Source organism: Petaurus breviceps, unplaced genomic scaffold (assembly GCF_028583685.1).
Source record: "Petaurus breviceps papuanus isolate PSGF00001 unplaced genomic scaffold, PetGlider_PUasm1.0 462, whole genome shotgun sequence".
NCBI lineage: Eukaryota > Metazoa > Chordata > Mammalia > Diprotodontia > Petauridae > Petaurus > Petaurus breviceps.
Window position 1 is genome coordinate 256,343 of NW_027186347.1, and position 23,358 is coordinate 279,700.

General features: G+C 39.4%; 2 protein-coding genes across 2 annotated transcripts; both read right to left on the bottom strand.

Annotated features, from left to right (window-relative positions):
• Positions 1-13,903: 13,903 nt before the first annotated feature.
• Positions 13,904-15,831, bottom strand: LOC138171730 (olfactory receptor 14C36-like). The gene is made up of 2 exons (XM_069101364.1): positions 15,805-15,831; positions 13,904-14,896 (listed from the first exon to the last, which is right to left on the bottom strand). Exons 1-2 carry the CDS (start codon positions 15,829-15,831, stop codon positions 13,904-13,906), a joined length of 1,020 nt encoding a protein of 339 aa, XP_068957465.1.
• Positions 15,832-22,832: 7,001 nt separating this feature from the next.
• LOC138171737 (olfactory receptor 14C36-like) lies at positions 22,833-23,351 on the bottom strand (the record flags this gene model as incomplete). Its single annotated transcript, XM_069101372.1, has 1 exon — positions 22,833-23,351. A coding segment is annotated over one exon (519 nt), but the record flags the coding sequence as incomplete, so codon positions are not given.
• Between the last annotated feature and the right edge of the window lie 7 nt (positions 23,352-23,358).

A 23,358-nucleotide genomic window follows, 5' to 3' on the forward strand; every position in this document is an offset into this window, starting at 1 on the left:
TTCCTTCCTTCCTTCCTTCCTTCCTTCCTTCCTTCCTTCCTTCCTTCTTTCCTTCCTTCCTTCCTTCCTTCCTTCCTTCTTTCCTTCCTTCCTTCTTTCTCTCTCTGTCTCTCTCCCTTTCCCTCTCCCCCTCTTCTCTCTCTTTCTTCCTCTTTCTCTGTCTGTTTCTCAGTCTTTCTCTCTCACCCTCCTTGCTCTATCTTTCTAGATTTGTGTCTCTGCTTCTTTCTGTCACTTTTTGTCTCTTTTTTCCTCCCTCTCCCTCTCCCTCCCATTCCCTCTCCATCAGCCTTTCTTTCCCTTCCTCTCTTTCTGTCTATCTGTGTCTGTCTCTGCTTGTCTCTGTCTCTATCTCGGTCTCTATCTCTGTCTCTGTCTCTCTCTGTTTCTCTCTCTCTCTGTTTCTCTGTCTCTCTCTGTTTCTCTCTATCTATCTATCTCTCTCTCTCTGTGTCTCTGTCTCTCTGTCTCTGTCTCTCTCTGTCTCTGTCTCTGTCTCTCTCTCCTTCTACTCAAATTGGAACTGTAGCAGCCACTCATGGGCCCAGTCTCAACACCAGATCAGTATAGAAGCTTACCATGTTATTACCAGACCTAGTGTGGACACTAGATCAGCTTCAGCCCCCCTGAAGTTCATAATTCCTGTACTCACATTTTTACACCTACCTTGACCTTCCCAGTAATATGGAGTGCAGGAGAGCACTATGTAGTGCATTTACTGTACATAATACCTTCATCTTTCAGCCTCTCCCATGGCACCCCAATCTCCCCAGTGTGACATTCTTGAAGGCAAGGAATACCTGGTTTTTGTATTATGACACCCAACACATGAGGCAGTTATGTGGTACGGTGTCTACAGCACTGGGCTGGGTATCAGAAAAACTCCTCTTTGTGAGTTCAAATCCCACCTTAGCTGCTTACTAGCTGTGTGACCCTGGGCAAGTCACTTCACTGGGTTTGCCTCAATTACCTCATGTATAAAATGACCTGGAGAAGGAAAGGACAAACCAGTCCAGCATCTCTGCCAAGAAAACCCCCAATGGGGCCACAGAGAGTAAGTATTGTTCCTGACTCCAGGCCCTTTGAGTGTGTCTGTGCATCCTGGATGCATAGGCATGTGTGTGCATACACATGCGTGTCACAGTGCATTGTAATGTGGGTGTGTGCACTCATACTTAGGTAAACAGCACACATGGGAACACATTTAATACAAATCCCAGTTGTTTTCTGTCAGTTTAATGTCCCACCCTTTCAACAAATCCCATACTTGACCTTTGGAACCTTTCAAATATCAGCAATATTTTAGAGATCTTTGATCGACTTACTTCCCTTCACTGTAACCCAGCATTGTCCATATCTCCTCTATCTATACACTGACCTAAGCAGACACTATGCCAATTACTTTGACTTCCAGGATTACTTCAGTAAAATATCTGTTTGGGAGATAGACAGCCAAATTGGCAGACTGATAGAAGACATAGACCAGATTGTGATTCTTGCATTGTAAGGAAGTCCAGGTGAAAAAACACCATCTGAAACTGCAGATCAGGTCCTCCTAGGGTGTATGCCTGAGCCTGCTTCTTCAGAATTCCGTGACCAAAGAACTATTCCTTACACCATAGTGTCACAGGGAGAATGAGGCTGAGGACATCATGTGACTCTGCCTCACTTAAATCCAATTCATTCATGAGTCGAGGCATCATCGGTGAGGTCATCAGTCCTCCTCAGAAATGAAGGACAAGCATAATGATAATGAGAACTGTCATACATGAATATGTGGCATCTACCGACATGTAACAGACACATACTTGTCTATACACAGATACCTACATTTTATATAAGTATATGTGTAGAGATGCATATTAATATGTAAGGAATAGTCTCATGGCACAGTAGATAGAGAGGCAGCCTTGGTGTCTGGAAGACCTGTGTTCAAGTGTTACCTCTATTGGGTGTGACCCAAGGCTCGAGTTTCAGCCTCTCTGTGCTCGGGGAAGCTGTCTAATACAGAACTTGCAGAGCAGGTGCTGGTCTGCATTAGCAGAAGGAGCTCTTCACTGCAAGAACTCCATTACTCTGAGACCATAACTATAGTGACCTCTTGCCAGGAAAAAATAAGTATGTATGTCTAGGGGTGAGGGGGAAGGGAAAGAGGAAGGGGAAAGGGAAGGGAAGGGAAGGACCACTCTCTGCATACTTACGTGTTCTTTTCCCACATAAATCAAGAGGGATCCTTGCTCTTAGCTTCTCTGATGACTCCTGGTGCTCCAAATCGAGAAATGCTGCCATCTCACTGGAGGCACATGACTCAGGATTCTCAGGAGGGACAGGAGACTCTAGGAGCACCTATGATATCTCAGCACAATCGTGATATTCTGATTTGGCTGGAAGTCAGCTCTTGGAACGCTGCCTGTTATAGTCCCAGCATTGCCTTCAGGGACATCATCCCTGATGTCCAGCTTGACTTAGGAAACTAAGAAATAGTTTCAATGAGGTAATTGCCTCTGGATCGAAAGAAATAAAACTAACTCATATCATGAGGCTTGGTTTTAGGTTTCTAAAAATATAAATGTACATTATTTTCCAGTCTTTTCAGTCATGTCCAACTCTTCACGACCCTCATTTAGGGTTTTCTTGGAATGATTTGCCATTTCCTTCTCCAGCTGATTTTATAGATAAGGAAACTGAGGTAAATTGGATAAAGTGACTTACCTAAGATCAGACAGTCAATAAGAGGTGGAGTCCAAATTTGAACTCAGGAAGATGAATCTTCCTGACTTCAGGTCCAACACTCTATGCACTGCATCATTTACCTACCCATTAATGCCTGTCAGCAGATATTACTGATTATGATTCCTGAATATTACTAATATTTTAATTATATTTGAAAAGACTTAAAATAAAATTGATTTTTCATTTATTTAGGAGGAAAATGTGAGTTCTCCATGGTCTTTGTAATCATATGAATGAAATAAATGTGTAATTGGTTAGTTCAGTTATTATAAACATACTATAACTAATATCATGGGTTTGATCTGTATATGGGTAGATTAGCTTCACATACAGAAACACTTTATTTCAAATATTTCATGAATATTTCAAATTTCATACCCATGTTAGTTTTAACCAGCCTTCTTAAAATAATTGTCTTTAAAAACATAGCTAATCCAAGTCAACAAATAAAAGGACCAGTGATGGAGTACTGAAATTCTGAACCATGAATCACCACCTCTCTCCCAAGAGAAAGATTGTGCACCAACATGATACAGCTGGAAACACCACTGACCATTAAATTTTATGTTGGCTCTATTGATTGCTATTGGTGGATTCAGATACACACGTTAGAACTTTGTGTGTGTTTCCATCATTGTGCTTTCTTCATTCTTTGCCTGGCTGCTGATGTTCCACTGTCTGAATTGGATGCCTGAGTATCATGCTGGGAGGACTGAACCCATTTGACCTGAACTCTCCAAACAATATGCCCGATCTTTGCCCTGGCCATTCCGTAGGTATCATTGCTTAACTTCCATCCCTACTGTGTCCCATACAAACCTAAGAGAGGTTGGGAACCCTCTGAATGATGAAAAAAAAAATCAAAAATATCTGGACAGGCTGGACCTTTATTCTTTTCTAGGCTCCACTCCAAATCCTCCTCTGGGATCTTCTCTACCATGTCCCAAAAACTTCCACATCTTGGAAGTTCACTTTGCCTCTGGATTTATCACATTGGAAGTAGCCTCCACCCCTCTAGTCTTCCCCCACTTATTGGCTGATTTCTTTCAGAATACTTATTTTAAGGACACCTAACATCAGACGTGTCTTATTTCCTCTCCAGGATACCCTCTTGGTCCTCTGTACTTTCTCTCCTATGCTCCTTCATGGATATCCCCTTCACTCCCTTCCACTTGCTTTTCCCCACCTTTAGGTTCTTTTTGTGTTGTCTTCTCCCATAGAATTGGAGGGGGAAGAGACAGGTATTGTATCTCTTTCTGCTTGTTTTTCTATTCCTAATGCAGCTAGGTAGCAGAGTGGATAGAGCACTGAGTCTAGACTATGGAACACCTGAGTTCAAATTTGACCTCAGACACCTACTGACTCATGACTCTGGACAAGTCACGAATCCCATTTTTGCCTTAGGTTTCTCAGCTGTAAAGGGGATAAATAATAACACCCACCTCTTAGGATTGCTGTGAAGTTCAAAAGAGATGATATTTGTGAAGCATTTAGTCCAGCACCTGGCATATAATAGGAGCTAGATAGAGGTTTATTCCCTGCCCTTTCCCCTCTTAATGCTTCACACTAAATATCTGATGGGTTATGGAAAATGTTCCAGGAAACCTAGCACTTTTGCTGGGAGGGCTGAGGAGCCATTCTCAGGTTGCTCATCCTCCTTTGGTGGCCACCTAGCACTCAACTCTCCCCTATGGCTCCAAGAAACTATAGCATGCACAGCCACCACACCCCAGTAAACCATTTTGGCAGATGAGTTAAATCAGACTGAGGGTAAGAGATGGGCTCAACCCCACTGGTGAGTTAGGCAGAGGAGGGGCAGTGTCTATCTATCGCAAGCCTGTGAAGACTTCTCCCAGCAAAATAGGTGGGTGAGAGCACTTGGTTCCAACATCCATGAAGGCAGCTGAAGCAAGTGCTGTGGAGCACTTGGAGCTTGATCAGACCCCAAAGGTACTGAGGTCATTCACTGCACCCTTGGCCATCGCTGTCATTTGGACCTTTGTCTTGCCACTGGACTTTGATTGCTCCGGGAGAGTGGGGGTGATGACTTTGTGCAACTCAGCCTCAGAGACCCGATTCAAGCGCAAGTCAAGACATGACCCATGATGTCACTGGCCCTCTTCAAAAATGAAGGACAAATAAGTACAACTATCTGACACGTAGTAAATGACTAGTATCTGGCACATGGTAAACACTTAACAAATGCTTGTTGACATGATTTGACTCTAACTTTGAGTTGAAATTATAATGAAATTCAGTACAGATAAATATAAAGCCTGTATTTGGGTGTAAAAATAAACCAGATGTGAGGGATAGGGCTAAATAGTGGTTGTTTTGAAGAAGCCCTGAGGATTTTAGTTAACTGTTAACTCAATACATGTCAATATTGTGATCTAACAGCAAAAAAACAAGTTGCATCAAGAAAAGAAAAGTCTCCAGGACTGCAAAGATGAGGGCCCCACTGTACACAGCCATCATCAGGATGTTGCTCCACTTATCTGGAGTGTTGTGCTCAGCTTTGGCTACCATGTTTTAATGAGGAGAATAATAAACTGGAGAGGGTTCAGAGAATGGAAATCAGGAGGGTGGAGGGCCGTGAGTTCTCATATGAGAATCAGTTGAAAGACCTGGGCATGTTCAGTCCAAAGTAGTGAGCACTCAGGTGTGAGAAATGGGTACATGAATACTGTTTTCAAATATATACAATGGCATGTGAGAGAGAGATCAGACTGTGAACTGGTAGCAAAGTGTAAATGTCATGAAGGTTTAGATATAGGCTGGATGTCTGGAAGTAATTCCAGACTGTTTGATCTGCCAAAAAATGGAAAGGACTTCTTTCAGAGATGGTTGCTTTTCCTTCCTTGAAAATTTTTAACCCGTCTGCTGTTGTTCAGTCATTTAGTTGTGTCCAATGCTTTGTGATCCCATGAATCAGTCCCTTCTATCCACCACTATTGGTCAAAGTCTGTCCAAGTTCATGTTCAAAGTTTCTATGATACTATCTGTCCATCTCATTCTCTGCCAGCCCTTTTTCCTTTTGCCTTCAATCTTTCCCAACCTCAGCATCTTTTCGCATGAGTATGGCAAAGCTAGATGACCACCTGTTAGGTATGTTAGAGTGGGGACTCCTTTCCTGAAAGAGTAAACCTCTTACATTCCAGATTGCCCTCCTAACCCTCCAGACCTTCTCTTCCATCTCTTCCAAAACTTCTTGACCCTGAAAATTCACTTCACCCCTGAATGTCTCACATCAGAAGTAGTCTCTGCCCTTTGGTCTCTTCCTCTGATTGGCTGGTTCTTCCTAGCGTCTTGATTTTCGGTGGAACCCCCAGGCCAGCCATGCATTCATACTTCTGTAGGCTGCACTCCTGACCCGAGACAGAGCTTCTCTACTGTGCTCCTTATAAAGGTACTTCAGCACACACTTTTCAGCTTTCTTTTAGACGTCCTCTCTCATTAGAGTGCAAGAACTTTGGGAGCAGCAACTGTCATTCTTTATGTTTGTATTTTTATTCCCAGAACTTACCCCAGTTCCTGGACCACAATAAGCACTTAATACGCGATTGCTGACTTGACAAGACTGAATGGATTGGACAAGGTGGGTAATGAGCTTTCTCCCAGTTCTCAAATTCTATAATTCTTCTCTTCAGTTCTTTTCTAAGAACTCAAATTCAATCAGTGTGACCAATGCTTCTGGAAAGAGTGTGACAATTGAGTTCCCCATTGTTTTCCTCATTACCCTTGAACCTCCCAGATCAAACCCCACCCCTAGGCTCTCATGCCCTTAATATGTGTTGCCTCCCTCTATTAGAACCTAAGTGGCTAAGGGACAGAAACTATCTTGCTTTTAATTTGTATCTTCAGTACTTAGTGTTTGACACATAGTACGTTCTTAATAAAGTTTCATTCAACATTTCATTTTGCACAATTCAAAGCACATATTGCTACATAACTTTGAATTCATTATATTCTTCATTCCTATTAGTACAATATTCCATTACCTGTTTACTGTGAGGGTGTGGCAAGGACAGGTCAGTGACATGCTCTCCAACCACAGGAGGTTCACTCTCCCCTTTTTACACTCACTTGAGTGTAAAAACAGAGATTAGGTTTTGACTGCTAGAAAATGATTACCAACCCCTTACCTGAATGACAGTAGTTCCTAGCCCTGATAGTTTTCTCTCTTCTTGAACTCCCTACAAAGTTCATTGGCATAGTTGTCCTGCGGCTCCACAGTTTATGGGGCCCTTAGCTGTAGAGAACTCCACCCTGATGTGCCCCTATATTCTTATGGTTACTGAAATATGCAAAATAAACAAAATAATTTTGAATAACCCATACCACAGTTTGACTCTTACCTTATTGGCATAGGATGTGTTTTATGACGTATGGAAACATCACAATATACCTAATGGAAACCAGTCAATTGAAGGAGACAGGAGACTTACAGATTCTGGTAGCCCCATAAAGTGAAGAGCCCTGGAAAATGTTCTCCTTTTGTTTAGACTGCTCCACTTGTCCTGAATTTTCATCAAATTACTTAAGTGCTGAAAGTTGTGTTGTTCCTGGTTCAATGTCCTGGGTCACTTGAAAGTACAAAGTATTCTTTTGATTGAATACATCATCCCAGATGATAAATGAGCCATGATTGCTACTGTTATGCTATCCACCTTCCAAAGCACGTGGTATAGACACCATCTACAGCAATATTCCAGCATTCTACTTAAACATTCTGGGTGTTTGACCAAAATTCATAATAATTCCAAAAGCAAGCCACTCTTTCTTCAAATTTGCTTTTAAAATATATTGTAATTATTAATGTTATAACTGCAAATGAAATAAAGCTAAATTTGAAATATTTACCCATTAAACAAGGGGTAAAATGGCAATTGGCATCAAAATGGCCATGTTTCATAACTTAACATATTGTGCAGAAATGATTGTATCTTCAGTTACATAACTTGACATTAGACTTTGAACAGTTTGGTTAAAGACCAGAATGTTTTGATGTTGTACTTTTCATGTTTGTATGTGTTTAAACTGTAAGAAACAATAAAGCAAAAAAAAACAGTAGTATAATACTTAATATTAAATATTTGTATTAGGATATAAAGATAATATAGTGTATATAATGAATTATTTGTTTATATTATTGTATATTATTTGATAAATATAAAAATTGATAATGCATTCTACTCATTTTCTTAAATTATAATTTTGACATATTTAATGCTAAGTGGCTGTTTTTTCACTTAGAAAAAAGTATCAGTTACTGGATCTGTGGTTCTCAAAATAGGGCAGTGTAGAAAAATATGGAGAGGGGGGCATTCCATTCTCTTATTCACTTGTATTGCTGACTCAACAAATTATATTAAAAAATAAACCATTTAAAATTTAGTGTAAAATGTAACAAATATTACTTTAAAAATATGAATTTCCTGGACAGAGCCAAGATGGCAGAGTAAAAACAGGAACCTGTGTGAGGTCCCACACCAACTACCTCCAAAACCTGTAAAATATTACTGGAAAGAAATTTTCGAGCTACAAAACCCACAAAGTGATGCAGAAGCAGATTTCCTGCTGAAGGCAGCCTGGGAGACCAACAGGAAGGGTCTATCACACCAGGATGGGGTTTGAGTAGTCCCGCATGAGCCACACAGGCCCAAACCTGGGACAGCCCAGACCAGTAGCTCAGACCAGTGAGAGCAGTCATCAGGAGAGTGAATCACCAGGAAGTTGTGGCTGTTTCCAGACTTCTCAACCCATAAACACCAAAGAGAAAGTAAAAAGTTATTAGGGAACTCTGTTGGAACTGGGTGATACAAGAGCATGGTCCAGCCCCTGCCCCCCAGGGCGAGAGGTGGATGAGACATGGCAGCTGCAGCTTCTGCCACATGGCTGCTTCTGGAGCTCCTGGCCTGCAGATAGTAGGGGGACCAACCACCTTTCACAGGGTAACCACTCTTGTTTTGACCTGCTTGGATTTGGGTCACAGTCTTGGGTGGTGGTCCTGAGGAGAGGAACGCCAGTATGCCAGATCTTGTGGTGGCTAAAGAGAGGGCACACTCCTCAAAGCTCTGACAAATGGGAAAACCCCAGCAATTTGGGACACAGCTTTCTCCACTCTGGAAGCAGAGTTTTACCGTGACACAGAGCTCAAAAATCAAGTAAGTAGCCGGCAAGATGAGCAAACAGAGGGAGCTCAATTAAACCACAGAAACTTTTTGGGGTACAAAAGGCATCAAAACATAGAACCAGAAGAAGACAACAAAGTCAAAATTCCTGCATCAGAAGCTTCCAAGAAAAATATGAACTGGCCGCAGGCCATGGAGGACCTAAAGAAGGATTTTGAAAATCAAGCAAGAGAAGTGGAGGAAAAATTGGAAAGAGAAATGAGAATGATGCAAGAAAATCATGAAAAGTGAGTCAACAGCCTGACTGAGGAAAATAACACCTTAAAAAAAGACTAAATCAAATGGCAAAAGAGGCCCAAAAGGCCAATGAGGAGAATGCCTTAAAAAGCCAAATTGACCAGATGGAAAAGAAATTTCAAAATCTCACTGAAAAGAATAATTCCTTCAAAATTAGATTGGAGGAAATGGAAGCTAATGACTTTATGAAAAATCAAGATACTGTAAAACAGATCCAGACAAATGAATAAAATAGAAGGCAATGTGAAATATCTCATTGGAAAAACCACTGACCTAGAAAATAGATCTAAGAGAGATCATTTAAAAATTATTGGAATGCCTGAAAGCTGTGATCAAAAAAAGAGCCTGCAAATCATCCTTCAAGAAATTCTCAAGGAAAATTGTCCTGATATTCTAGACCCAGAGGGCAAAATAGAAATTTGAATAATTCACCAATTGCTTCTTGGAAAAGATCCCCAAAAGAAAACTTCTAGTAATATTATAGCCAAATTCCAGAGTTCCCAGATCAAGGAGAAAACATGGAAAGGAGTCAGGAAGAAACTATTTGAGTACTATGGAAACGCCATCAAGATAATAGAAGATCTAGCAGTTTCTACATTAAAGGGATCAAAGAGCTTGAAATATGATATTCTGGAGATCAAGGAGCTAGGATTAAAACCAAGAATCACCTACCCAGCAAAACTGAGTATAATTCTTCAGGGGAAGGTATGGTCATTCAATGATAAAGAGGACTTTCAAGCATTCTTTTTTTTTTTTGCCTTTTGGGGGGCAATTGGGGTTAAGTGACTTGCCAAAGGTCACACTGCTAGTTTTTGTGTTAAGTGTCTGAGGCCAGACCTGAACCCAGGTCCTTCTGACTCCAGGGGTGATGCTCTATTCACTGCACCACTTAGCTGCCCCCCCCCCACTTGCAAGCATTCTTTTTTTTTTAAAGCAATCCGGGTTAAGTAACTTGCTCACAGTTACACGGCCAGTTATTTCTGGGTGTGGTGCTGAGTATCTGAGCCCAGATTTGATCCAGGTCATCCCGACACTGGAGCCGGTGCTCTTACTCGCTGAGCCACCTGGCCACCCCTAAGCAATTGGGATTAAGTAAATTGCTCAAGGTTACACGGCCAGGTGTTTCTGGGTGGGTGCTAAGAGTCTGAGCCCAGGATTCGATCTCTAGGTCTTCTCAACACTGGAGCCGGTGCTCTTACTCGCTGTGCTACCTGGCCGCCCCACTTGCAAGCATTCTTGATGAAAAAGTCAGAGCTGAACAGAAAATTTGACTTTCAAATACAAGAAGCAAGAAAAGCATGAGAAGGAAAACAGGGGGAAAAAATCATAAGGAACCTATTAAAGTTGAACTATTTACACCCCTACTTGGAAAAACAATAATTGTAACTCACGAGACTTTTCTCAATATGAGGATAGGTGAAGGGAATATGTGTGTGTGTTTGTATAGGAGTGTATATGTGTGTATAAATATATATGTGAGTGTGTGTATACATGTGTACATGTATACATAGACAGAGGGCACAGGATGAGTTGAATATGAAGGGATGATATCCACAAAATAAAATTAAGAGGTGAGAGAGGAATATACTGGGAGGAGAAAGGGAGAGACAGATTAGGGTAAATTATCTCATATAAAAGAGGCAAGAGGAAACTGTTACAATGGAGTGGAAGAGAAGGAAGGTGAAAGGGAATGGGTCAAGATTACTCTCATTGAATTTACCTTAAGGAGGGAATAACATAAACACTCAATTGGGTATCTTACCCTACAGGAAAGTAGGGGGCAAGGAGATAAGAGGAGAGATGATAGAAGGGAGGGCAGATTGGGGGACAGGGTAGTTAGAAGCAAACACTTTTGAAAAGGGAAAGGGGCAAAATAGAAAATAGAGTAAGTGGAGGGGTAGGTTGGGGGAAATATAGTTAGTCTTTCACAATATAACTACTATGGGAACATTTCACATAACTACACATGTACAATCTATATTGAATTGCATGTCCTCTCAGTTTAGGGGAGGGTGGAGGTGAGGAGAGAAGAAGGGAGAGAATCTGGAAATCAAACTTTTAAAAAGTTTTTAAAAGCAAATGTTAAAAAAAATTTATACATGCAACTGGGAAATAAGATATATAGGTACTGGGGTATAGAAACCCATCTTACTCTACTAGTAAGTTAGGGGGTTGATGGGGAAGGATATAAGAGAGAATCGATTGGGGGAGGAATAATCAGAAGGCTCACTATCTTGGGGTGGGGATAAGGGAAAGACAGGGAAAAATTTTGCAACTCAAAATCTTGTGGAAATGAATGTTGAAAATTAAAAATAAATAAATAAATTTGAAAAATATCAATTTCCTGAAAATGAATGTCATGATCACAGCCTTCTATGAAGGGTCATTTTCTATTCAGCATGTACATACTCAATGTTCTGATTTATGACTAAGCATTTAATAGCTGTGTCTCATTCTTTGATAAAGGCTTTTGCCAAAAAAACAAAAGGAGGGCAACATTTTCAAGTTTTCATGGAATATGTGTTACGGAAAAGTGATATTGGGCTGCTCAATATATTCAAACTTCTGGGTATCAGCTATAAAGTGGGGCGGAAAATACACTTTGAAAGATGAAGGTATGAAATTGATGGTGTGTTGAGGGATGTTGTGTAATAGAAGAGTCAATTATAAAACATTTTCCTGCACTACCTGAAGAAAAGCCTTTTAAAGAGCCTGAAGGAGGGGTGTGGAGAGGTGGAGAAGGGGAAAAGATTTACTTTTTAACCATCAATGGTTTCACACAGTGGCTTAAAATGGTAATCCAAACTCAGATGGTAATTTCAACTCTGCAGATTTCAGCTTTAAATTACAATAGCTCTTTAAAAAAGCTTAATATTCTAAGTTAATTCAAAATCTTTATCAACAAATTGGCATTTCATATGTGACCTCATGAACTTAGTAATACATTTATTTTTATATTCACAGCAACAAATATTGTCACTTAAAACAGTCAAAACATTCAACAACTCATTTTATTGTCACCATAATAAACCCCATTTCTGAATAAATGAAGATTACATGGTAGATTATTGTCGATCTATTGACCTGTAGGCAAGGATTCAACTGAGAAATGTGTTATTTGATTTTGTTATTTGTAGCCATCATTCTTGCAGAATAAATTCCAGCAGATTTAAACATAATGACATTTTAGTGAAAGTGAGAGGAAAGACTTTTTCTGACCCATCCAACAATCGTGGTGAGTGCCCAGTTGTTTGATATGGTAAATAGTGATGGCATTTTTTAAAGAAAGCCCTTTTTTATTATCTAGTTCCTCCACATAGCCAAAACCAAAGACTTTGAAGTTACTCTTTCTTTCTTTCAGTTCATAATTATCATATCCATCCCTTGGGTAACAGGGTCATAAAAAGACATTGGACTTTCAAACTCAAGATAACGATACCTCACTTTTCCCTCTGAAATGTATGCTATGTTTCCTTTATGTTGATGGTGTCATCATTTTCTCTGAAATAGAGGCTACAAATAGTAAGAAAACTTTAATTTTTTTTTTCCATTTCACTTTATTCGGATATTTTGGGCAAGAATTGAGGACCTCCCTTAGCAAGGCAAGATGTTGCCATGTGTTACATCATATACTTGTGACATGATTCAGTCACCTTTCCCAATGTGAAGTGATTTTGCAGAGTCATATTTCTAGTAGGGCTAGTAGTGAATTGTTTTAGCCAATCAGGGTTAAGCGACTTGCCCAAGGTCACACACTTGTATGAAGACAGATTGGAACTCAGGTCCTCATGGCTCCAGGGTCAGTGCTCTATTTTATGAGCAACTTTGTCCCTAGCATTAAATATTTCTTCCCTGCACCTTCATATCTTCTTAAGCTTCCCCAATTTGGATTCTAACACTGCCAAACTATTCTTCTAGTTCTGTGCCACAATGCCTGGGCAGTTATATTGATCCTCTTTCTCCCTATATTAAATCATAGAACCTTCTACAAAATTTATCTTCTTTACTTTCACTATATTCCCTTCCCTTATTCTTAATTTCTCTTTGAGAAGTCATTGCTTCATCCATATATATATATATATATATATATATATATATATGTTGTTTTTTAGTTTCCAGTCTTTATTATAACACAAATATGGTTTTTCCAATTTATTTATTTATTTAAAGTTTTCAACATTCATTTTCAGAAGATTTTGAGTTCCAAATTTTCTCCCCATTTTTCCCCTACACCCACCCCAAGATAGCAAGCCTACTGAATGCCCCTTCCCCCAATCTGTTCTCTCTTCCATTCTCCTTCATCCCCCCTGACTTTCTAGTGTGTCAAGATGGTGCCTTTTTGGGTCTTTAGGGAGGTAACATGGTGTAGGGGAAAGAGCAGTAGATGTGGAGTCAGAGGAATTGAGTGAAAGGCAGGCTGGATGAGACCATATGAGCATTGCCGCGCCTCCCTGCATTCTTGGATTATTTCTTTTAAAAAATTCAGTATTTAAATACTAAAAAAAGAACATTTTATATAAAAAGTAGGTGTTGTTACTTAGTCATTTCAGTAATGTCTGTCTCTTTGTGACTTACTTTGTGCTTTTCCTGGCAAAGAAAGTGCAGCAGCTTGCCATCTAGAGGGCATACAAAATGTTGATATCTATTGCATATTAAGTAAAAACAATAAATTCAGCATCTTACTTATCACAAACAAAAATATATCTTAATGGGATTTTTTATTTATGGATGAATTAGGTTCAACAACCTTGGGAAAGAATTATAGTTTCTGCATTATTACTTAATAAAAGTTTTCTCATCATTAATATTCTTGTCCCTTCTTTTATCTGTTTATTCCGTAGACTGTATATAATAGGGTTCATGAAGGGAGGTATTATGGAATAGAATATTGAAAGGATCATATTTTTAAGGGACCCAGAATCTGAAGGTGGTTGTAGATACACACAATGGACTGAAATAAGGAACAAAGAAACCACGATGATGTGGGGGACACACGTAGAGAAGGCTTTCCTTTGGTCTTCTTTCACGGGAAATTTGAGCACAGTGGAAAATATGCTAATGTAAGATGCAATGATGATGACAAAGCAGCCAACACCAATCACTAGACCAGAGCCAAGTAGGGATAATGTATTGCTGAATGTCTCTGAGCAAGAGATCTTGAGTAGAGAGGGGACATCACAGAAGAACTGGTGAATCAAATTGGATTGGCAGAAAGACAATCGAAATGTGTAACCAGTATGGAACCCTGCATACAAAATACCAGTGAACAAGCACATTAAGGTCATCTGCACACAGACTCTGGGACACATGACCACTGGATAGAGAAGTGGGTGGCATATGGCAACATAAAGATCACAAGCCATGACAGTGAGCAAAGTAAACTCAGCATACGCCATGAAAATCATCAGGAATATCTGAACTGCACATCCAGAAACTGAGATAGCTCTGTTGTTCACCAGGGAGTTAATGGATGCCTGGGGAATTGTTACTGATATGAAGCAGGCATCCACAATAGACAGATTCCTAAGGAAAAAGTACATAGGGGTGTGGAGCCTGCTGTCAATGGTGGTGACAATGACAATGAGGAGATTCCCCATCAAGCTTGTTGAATAAATGAGAAAGAAGATCAAAGAATATAAGATCTGCAGCTCACGGGTGTTAGAAAACCCCATGAGGAGAAATTCAGTCACAGTGGTGGTAAAGTTGGACATTTTTAGACTCCAGTGAGTGACCTAGGGAGCCAAAGAAAAATGAAACAATCTGTCAGGCAGTGATTATTAAGGACACACTGTGAGTAAAGACTAGAAGACATTATTTCATTATTATCGTTACTGTATAAGACATGGCCCCTGTCATGTACTGTATATGTGACTCTGGGCAAGTCATGTTACCTCTCAAGGAAAAATTCCCTAACTGTTACATGAGAGGTGCAGACCTGTGCTCTCCTGATCTTATCACTTCAATTTTCTTCCATTCAGAGGTATCAGGCAAGCAAAATTCGTGGCCTATCACCCCCAGCTCCCTTGTCTCAGATGGAATGACAGCCAAGAGAGCCCACTGTCTTGATACTCCATCCCCCTTCTTTCATGTCTACTACTTCCCTAAAGAAATCTTTCAAGGTTAATGATCCAGGATTTGGGGACAATTGGTAGGCAGATATTTCTTGGTCATTAATTCTCCATGATAACATCTTTAAAGGGATAGCAAGCAGGTCTTCACATAGGAGCTACATTTTGGTTATGGTTGAATACATACATAGGTATATGTAATCAAATTTATATGTGTATATTATTTAACTGTCATTATTAAATTTTGTCACATTTCACTCCTTTTCCCCCACCCATGGAGAAGGTGAAAAAATAAAAGCTATCATACATATGCATAGTCACTTAAAATAAACAACCCTATTAGCTATCTAAGAAAAAATAGAAAAAAAGGAAGAAGGAAGAAAAGAAGGAAGGGGGGGAGAGAAAGGAAGGCAGGAAGTAACTAGGTAGGGAAAGAAAAAAGAAAGTGAGCAATAGAGGGGAAAGGAGAAAGTAGGGAGGGAGGAGAGAAAGGAAGGAAGGAGGAAAGAAAGGATGAAAGAAAGAAAAGAAATGAAAAAAATGCGCTTTAAACTGTACCCTCTGTCCATTACCTCTCTATTTGGAGACAAATGTTTCATGCTTCATCATGAGTCCTTTGGAATTTTGGTTTTTCATTATGTCAATTAGACTTATTGTCTTTTTAAAAAGCTGATTATTGTTATGATGTTGGTTATTCTCTTGTTTCTGCTTACTTCATTTTTTTTTTGCCATTTTACACAGTTCTTCCCAAGTTCTACTGAAATCATCCCCTTCGTTGTACAGTTGTAGATCATAATTTGTTTATCCATTCCCCAATTGGAGTTCATCTCCTCAGTTTCTAATTCTTTGCCACCACAAAAAGAGATCCTTTAAATATATTTATACATATGGGTCCTTTCCCTCTTTCTTTAATCTCTTTGCAATAAGTAGCATCATTGGGTCAAAGGATATTATTCCCATTTCAATTACTTATCAGGTATTGCTCCAAATTGTTTTTCATAGTATTTGGGTTAGTTCAAAGCTCCACCAACAGTGGTCCCCCTGTTTTTCTACCAAAGGACTATATTTTTTAAAAATCAGTTTTACAAATGAATGCACTTGGGGGTGATAGTGAGGAAATTGTAATTAATCAATGTGATATAAAAAGGAAGAAAGACACCAATCATGTATACACACACACACACACACACACACACGCACATGCGCACACACACAATTTCCAGGGTTATAATTTCTTTTATTTTAAGCAATTGGGGTTAAGTAATTTGCTCAAGGTTACACGGCCAGGTGTTTCTGGGTGGGTGCTAACTGTCTGAGCCCAGATTAGATCCCAGGTCATCCAGACTCTGGGGCCAGTGCTCTTACTCACTGTGCTACCTGGCCTCCCCTAGGGTTATAATTTCAATGTACCATAATATAGAGACAAAATTGCTTGTAAGACCAGCACAGGACTTCTTTCCAAATACTTGTTATATGAGAGAACATGATGCTGAATCTCTTCAAACTATTGGTACCTGAAATGAGGAAAGGAGGTTTTCAGCCCTATGTCTGTGGCTGTAATTGGTGATAATGTAGTAAGAAGCTATTGGGGAAATCTATGAGGACTCCTGTTTCCCATATGAACACATTGCCAAATGGAGCTTGATTTTATATGACATTCATTAGTCTTTCAAAAGAATGAACAATAAAGACTAAGCTTTATTTTAAATTTTTGTGTTTATTTACCCTTTTTTTTTTCAGTTTCAAACTGTTATGTGGTGAGATCTCTGACTAGGAAGGGTCAAGGAGTGGTCCAATATCAGCAGCCTGGCAGTCAGTTAAATGGGTGGAGAAGAGGAAGTGATTTTAGAGATAGAAATAGGATTAAGAAACATGAAATTCACAAGCATTTAAAGTTTATTAGAGAGTTGGAAGTTCTCTGGGTTTGAAGATAGAAGACATCCCTTTCAAGTGAGAGGGGATCAAAGGTTCTAGGTTTCTCTCATCTCTCTGTTTGCATTTCAAGTTTTGTATTCTGCTCTTTCTAAAAGTTGGACATCTCCCTGCTCAACATTGTCATGCACTTGAAATAGTGAACTTTGAAATAGTGAACTTGGCACCTACAGAACAGTATCAGCTTCTTCCTTTCAAGTACTGATTTTTAGATTTGCTGGCATAAGTAATATCTGCCAGGGGTAATTGGACCAATGTTTGTACCAGAATGACTACTTGGTTTAATGATTGAAACTTTTTTTACTATATAAGAAAGAAGGAAGGAAGAATGAAAGAGAGAAAAAGGAAGAAGGAAGGAAGAGAAAGAAAATAATGAAGGGAGGGAGGGAGGAAGAAAGAAAAGAGAAAGGAATGAAAAGAAAGAAGAGAGGGTAGAAAGGGAGAAAGAAACAAAAAATAGGAAGAAAAAAGGAGGGGAGGAAAAGAATGAGGAGAAAGCAAATAAAAGGGGATGACAGGGGAAAGTATTTCATTCAGATTCATTACATCTTACCTGAATAAGGTAACACATCTCCTTGCTGTTAAATTCTCCAACCTGAACTACTCAGAGATGATATAACTGAATTCCTAGGGAAAGACCTCCAGAAAAGATCTCCAGAATTTGCCCAGCTCAGGGGGAACTGGCAGAAAATTATTAAGTTTCCATTCTTGTCTGGCCAACATAATTCTATTCTCCTTGGTTGGGAAGTGTGTTTTCCCTTAATTGTCCCCATTACATTTGTAGCTGAAGTTCAACAGCGTGTTTTATAGAATGGCCCCATAAAGGCCAATTTCACCTTTGCTAGATATTACTTGCATTTCCTTAGGGAAATTGTCCCTGATCTTTAGCCAAATACAGAGAGGCAGAGATCATTGCACTAAGGTAATTGTCTCTGGGTAGCAAAAGACAAGGTGCCAAATAAAGTCCTCTCAGGAGCACTGGGATAGAGCTGAAAGAATGTTAATGAATGTGCATGTTTATCAACAGGTACTATGGCTGTTGGATTCATTATCTTTCAGGTTCCCTCAAAAGAATAGAATAAGCTTCCTTCACCCATTGTTGAAAGGCAATAGAGGAGAGATCCAAGTGTCTTGAAGATTTCAGTTGATACAGATATACTGTTGTTATGGTTATGGTTTTGACTGACATAGAGGCAAGAGAGCTTCACAAATTTTGCGTAAAATGTTTTAAAATATATTTTACCTTTCACATCCCATTCAGTTCCAAAGAATCCCTCATCACATTTTGGCTTTCTTTACAAGAGAGAAACTAGTTAAGAAAACCTACCCATAAAGCAATGACATCTGACAGATTAAAAAACATTTGAAATCCACAGGTCCCCATCCTACCAAGAAGAAAGTGTCCAACAGTGGGTGTTGAAAAGATTGGATTCTAATCACTTGTATCTCATTACTAAAATATTACATTGTCTTTTAATAGTAATTGAGAAAAGCAAGACTGATGAAATGAAAATAATAAGTTGTAAAATTAGTGAGAAAGTAAGATGTAAGCATGTCTCTATAGACACCTAAAGGTGTTATATAATGCAACTTGTTACTCAAAACACTGGTTAAAATTCAACTTTTTTATTATTATTTAAATTTGCAGGTAGGTATTATTCTCTGGCAGCTCTACAGAAGATGGGGGAAAGTAAATGGTTTCTCAAGACTGCCAAATCTTGTTTCCAGTGAATAGTTACTCACATTATAAAGGGTTTCCATAACTACTTTACTTGTGGGTCTTCTTATCTAAAGGTATAGCAGGATTGTGGTTTCATATTAAGCACTAAAGGAAATGCTGCCAAACCAAAGTTGCCCAAACTGGGGGAAATAATATATTTTTCTGAATGAGTTAAGTTCAAAGTAATTAGCTAGTAGGATCCTACTAGAAGGCTTTAGAACTTTAAATAATTTAAAGAATAAAGGCTTAACAAAAAAAAAAGAAAGAAGCTTAATGAAAATAAAAAAGAAGTGATGTGTTCCACCCCATTCACTTTGTGTTCTCTTGTCTCTGACTTTCATCTACTTGGACATTTGTCATTTCATCTTAGAGCAAAATGCATTTTCTTACATTACTACAATTTCTCTCCCATTTTATTTCTGTTGTGATAAAAAGGGTTGCTATGAATATTTTCATGTCTATGGTACCTTCATTTCTGTAATTGATATGTTTGAGGTTAATATCTCTTAATATCTCTCAGCATTAAAAGTTACACACAATCTAGTGATTTTTCTTCAAAATTCTCAATTGATGTCCAAAAGATTGGTTAGATTTGTAACCCCACTAAAGGTGGATAAATGGACCTATCTACCCCCATTTCCAATATTGACTTTTTTTAACTTTTATCACTCTTAACTGCTTGCACTCTCTGTCTATAATCCACATGTTGGTATGTGTGATGTTGGTGAATCATTTAACTCCCAGTACTCTAGGAAGTGGGTGTGTTCAGGAAAACTATTACCTCTGCTGTGAGGGCAGTCAAGCCCTTATCAGGACTGCCTTCCATCTTTGGTTTCTACTTCATCTACCTAACTCTCACTCGTAGCTCCAAGAAGCAGTAAGATGCACAGTGGCCACACTCTAGTAAACCAAGTCAGCTGATGGGTTAAACTAGGTTGAAAGTATCTGAGGGATCTCAAACTAGTTGGTGAGTTAAGAAGGTGTGTACTCAAAGAATGTGGTAGAATGAGCAGATGAGAACAATTTATTCAAATGACCAAGATGGTGCTATGGAGCGCTTAGAACATGGTTAGAGAGTTTGTTTCTAAGTTGGGGGATTTGGTGTACCTCAGTGCATTTAGTCATCTAAGTCAGAACATTTACACACATCAAGACTGGTTTGACAAAGAACAATGAGGAAATTTAGAAGCTGCTAAATGAAAAGTGAGAATGGCACATAATTCACAAGTAGGATGGTTCATCCAGCTCTAAGAAGGCAGTATTTAGCTCCATCAAAAGTAAAGTACAAGTGAAACTTAGAGTAATGCAGGATTCTTGACTCAGTAATAAGGCAGGTGAAATTTAGTTTTATACCAATAGTAATAATCCAAATTGCCTTTATGATGCCCAGAAGGCTCTCTGTGGACCAAAGACCTATGATGCATCTCAACTACTCAGTGATGATGGAGCCACATTGATTAGTGATAAGGACATGATCCTAGAGAGATGGGTCGAACACTTCCATAGTGTTCTCAACAGACTCCCATCAATCGATGCTGAAGCCACTGACTGTTTGCCTCAGGTTGAAGTCAATCCCTCTTTAGCTGAAGCTCCAACTGAAGAAGAGGTATGGATGCCTTTAGTCTCTTTTCATGTGACAAAGGACCTGGTGCTGATTCTATTACAGATTCTATTACAAAGTGGAGTATCTATTGCTCATACAAAAACTAACTAAAATTTTCCAAGTAATATGGCAAGATGACCTCCCAAGAGTTCAAGGACGCATCCATTGTCCATCTCTGTGCAGGTAAAGGAAATAGATTGTCCTGTGACAGTCACAGGGGGGGTCTCCCTCTTAGTCATTGCTGGCAAGATTCTTACCAAAGTCCTCCTAAATAGGTTGATTCTTCCCCAGGAAGGTGGTCATCTACATGAAAGTCAGTGGCTTTGAAGAAGGCAAAGGAATAGTTAATATGATGTTTGCTGGCCAACAACTCCAAAAGAAATGTCAGGAGCAGAACAGAGGTCTACACAATATTTGGCACTGATGGTAAATTCTTCAACTTGAAAAGTCTTCAAGCCAAGACTAAAGTGGACAGTGTTGGTGTGTGATTTTTTTTTTTGGTTTGCCAATGATTATGCACTCAATGCAGCCTTTGAATCTGTGATGCAACAAAGTATGGACCAATTCTGTGCTCATTGTATTAATTGTGGCCTAACAATTAACACCAAGAAGATACAGGTTCTTGACTTTTAGGAGTCAAGATGGTGGAGTGAGCAGCAAATCACTATAGCTCTCCCATATCCACCTCCAACAACCAAAAAAAGACACCCTAGAAAAAATTTCTGGAACAATGGAGCCAGCAGAAAGATAGGGTGGAGCAGTATTTTAGTCCAGGAGCCTTGGAGGATTGGCAAGAAAGGTCCATCTCACTAGGGAGAAAGAGGAGTGCAATCCAGGAGAGGGAGCATCCCAACAAACCAGCAGCAAGTCCTACCTCAGCAAGCCAGTGGGAGATCCTGAGTCCCAGTGCGGTGGAGCAGGCAAGAGCCAATACCAGAACCTTCCACTTGCCTTTGCATAGCCATTGAAACCAGTAGACTCCAGCTCTAAAAACCACCCCATGCCTCAGGACAGACTCAGGCAAACAGGCATACTTCAGTACCAAGATCTCCTCACACTTTAGCATAGGCCAAGGCAAACAGGAATCCTCTAGCAGCCAGAGCTCAATGTCCTTCGCTGTGGCCCCAAAGAAACACAGAAAAACCCCACCAGGCCTCAGCACACACCAAACATCACCACTAAGGTCCTATCTCAGCACCAGGTAAGCTGTCAGATCCATTTGGCCTCTAGCAGTGCCAGCCACCCCCTCAACACAGCACCAGACACAACAGTCCCTCGTGGGCCTCAGGGAAACATCATCACAGTACCAGGTAAACAGTCAGGGTCTGCAGCCACTGGAACAAGAAACCTGAGACAGAGCGCCTTGCAACATGTGAGCAGAGATTGTGTTTAAAAGAAAGGAGGAAGGCAAAAAAGAGCAAACAACAGCAATGTGAATCTGATGGCAGAGAAGACCAAGACACAAATTTAGAACAGGACAAAAATGGCAAAACACATATTGGCAAAACCCCGAAGCAAATGGGAAGTGGTCTCAAGTCCATAAAGACCTTATGAACGAGCTCAAAGAGGAGCTTAAAAATGGTACAAGAGAAGCAGAAGGAAATTGGGGAAATAAATGAGAGTGATGCAAGAGAATGAAGACAAAAGTGTCAATATCCTGGGAAACTGTTTAAAAAGTAGAATTGGTCAAATGGAAAAGGGCTCCTAGAACAAATAAGGAGACAATTAAAATAGCCCAGAAGTTATGGGGAAAATGTGAAGTAGGTAAATGGCCATGTGAATGGAGAGAGGGATAAAAGAAGAACAATTCCATATACAAAGAAGAACATAGAAGGTGTGTTCAATAGTGGATCTCTTCCATGAAACTTGTTTTGAAAAAAGTGTCTAATCAATCTAGCATGTTACTTAAAAAAGACATCCCACTGACCTTCAGGGACACCCCTAGAACACTCAGGTTGAGAGAAATTCTCTCTTCCTGTAAGGGACCAGAATTGTCTCTGTGAATTGAATTGGAAAAGAACCCTCAGAAGCATATGTGGTATGAATTGCTGACTTGTGGACCATAAGCAGTGCTGCTGAAGACCTTGGGTTAAGGGAATTATAGTTACTGAATTCTTGAATATGCCTCAAAATGTTAAAAAAAAAATGCTACTAGTATTGATAATAACAAAGTCAATTCTAAGAACTTTTTTTACTCATTTAGACCAGTGATTTATTTGTACTCATCAATATACAAATAGCAACATATTTGTCACAAACTCATAAAGAAAAATAATATCTTAATGGGATTTTAATTTATAGATGAAATAGGTTCAACAACATTGGGAAAAATTATAGTTTATGCTTTATTCCTTTAAACAAAGTTTTCTCTTCATTATTATTCTTAAAGCCTCTTTTATCTGCTTATTCCTTAGACTGTATATAATAGGATTCAGAAAGGGAGGTATTATGGAATAGAATATTGAAAGGATTATATCTTTAATGGAACCAGAGTCGGAAGGTGGTTGTAGGTGCACATAAGAGGATGAAATAAGGAACAAAGAAACCACGATGATGTGGGGGACACAAGTAGAGAAAGCTTTCCTTTGGTCTTCTTTCACTGGAAATTTGAGCACAGTGGAAAATATGCTAATGTAAGACACAATGATGAAGGCAAAGCAACCAACTCCAATAACCAAAGCAGAAGCAAGAAAGGATAACATATTGCTGAATGTCTCTGAGCAAGAGATCTTGAGCAGAGAGGGAATATCACAGAAGAACTGGTGGATCACATTGGATTGGCAGAAAGACAATCGAAATGTGTAACCAGTATGGAACCCTGCATACAAAATACCAGTGAACAAGCACATTAAGGTCATCTGCACACAGACT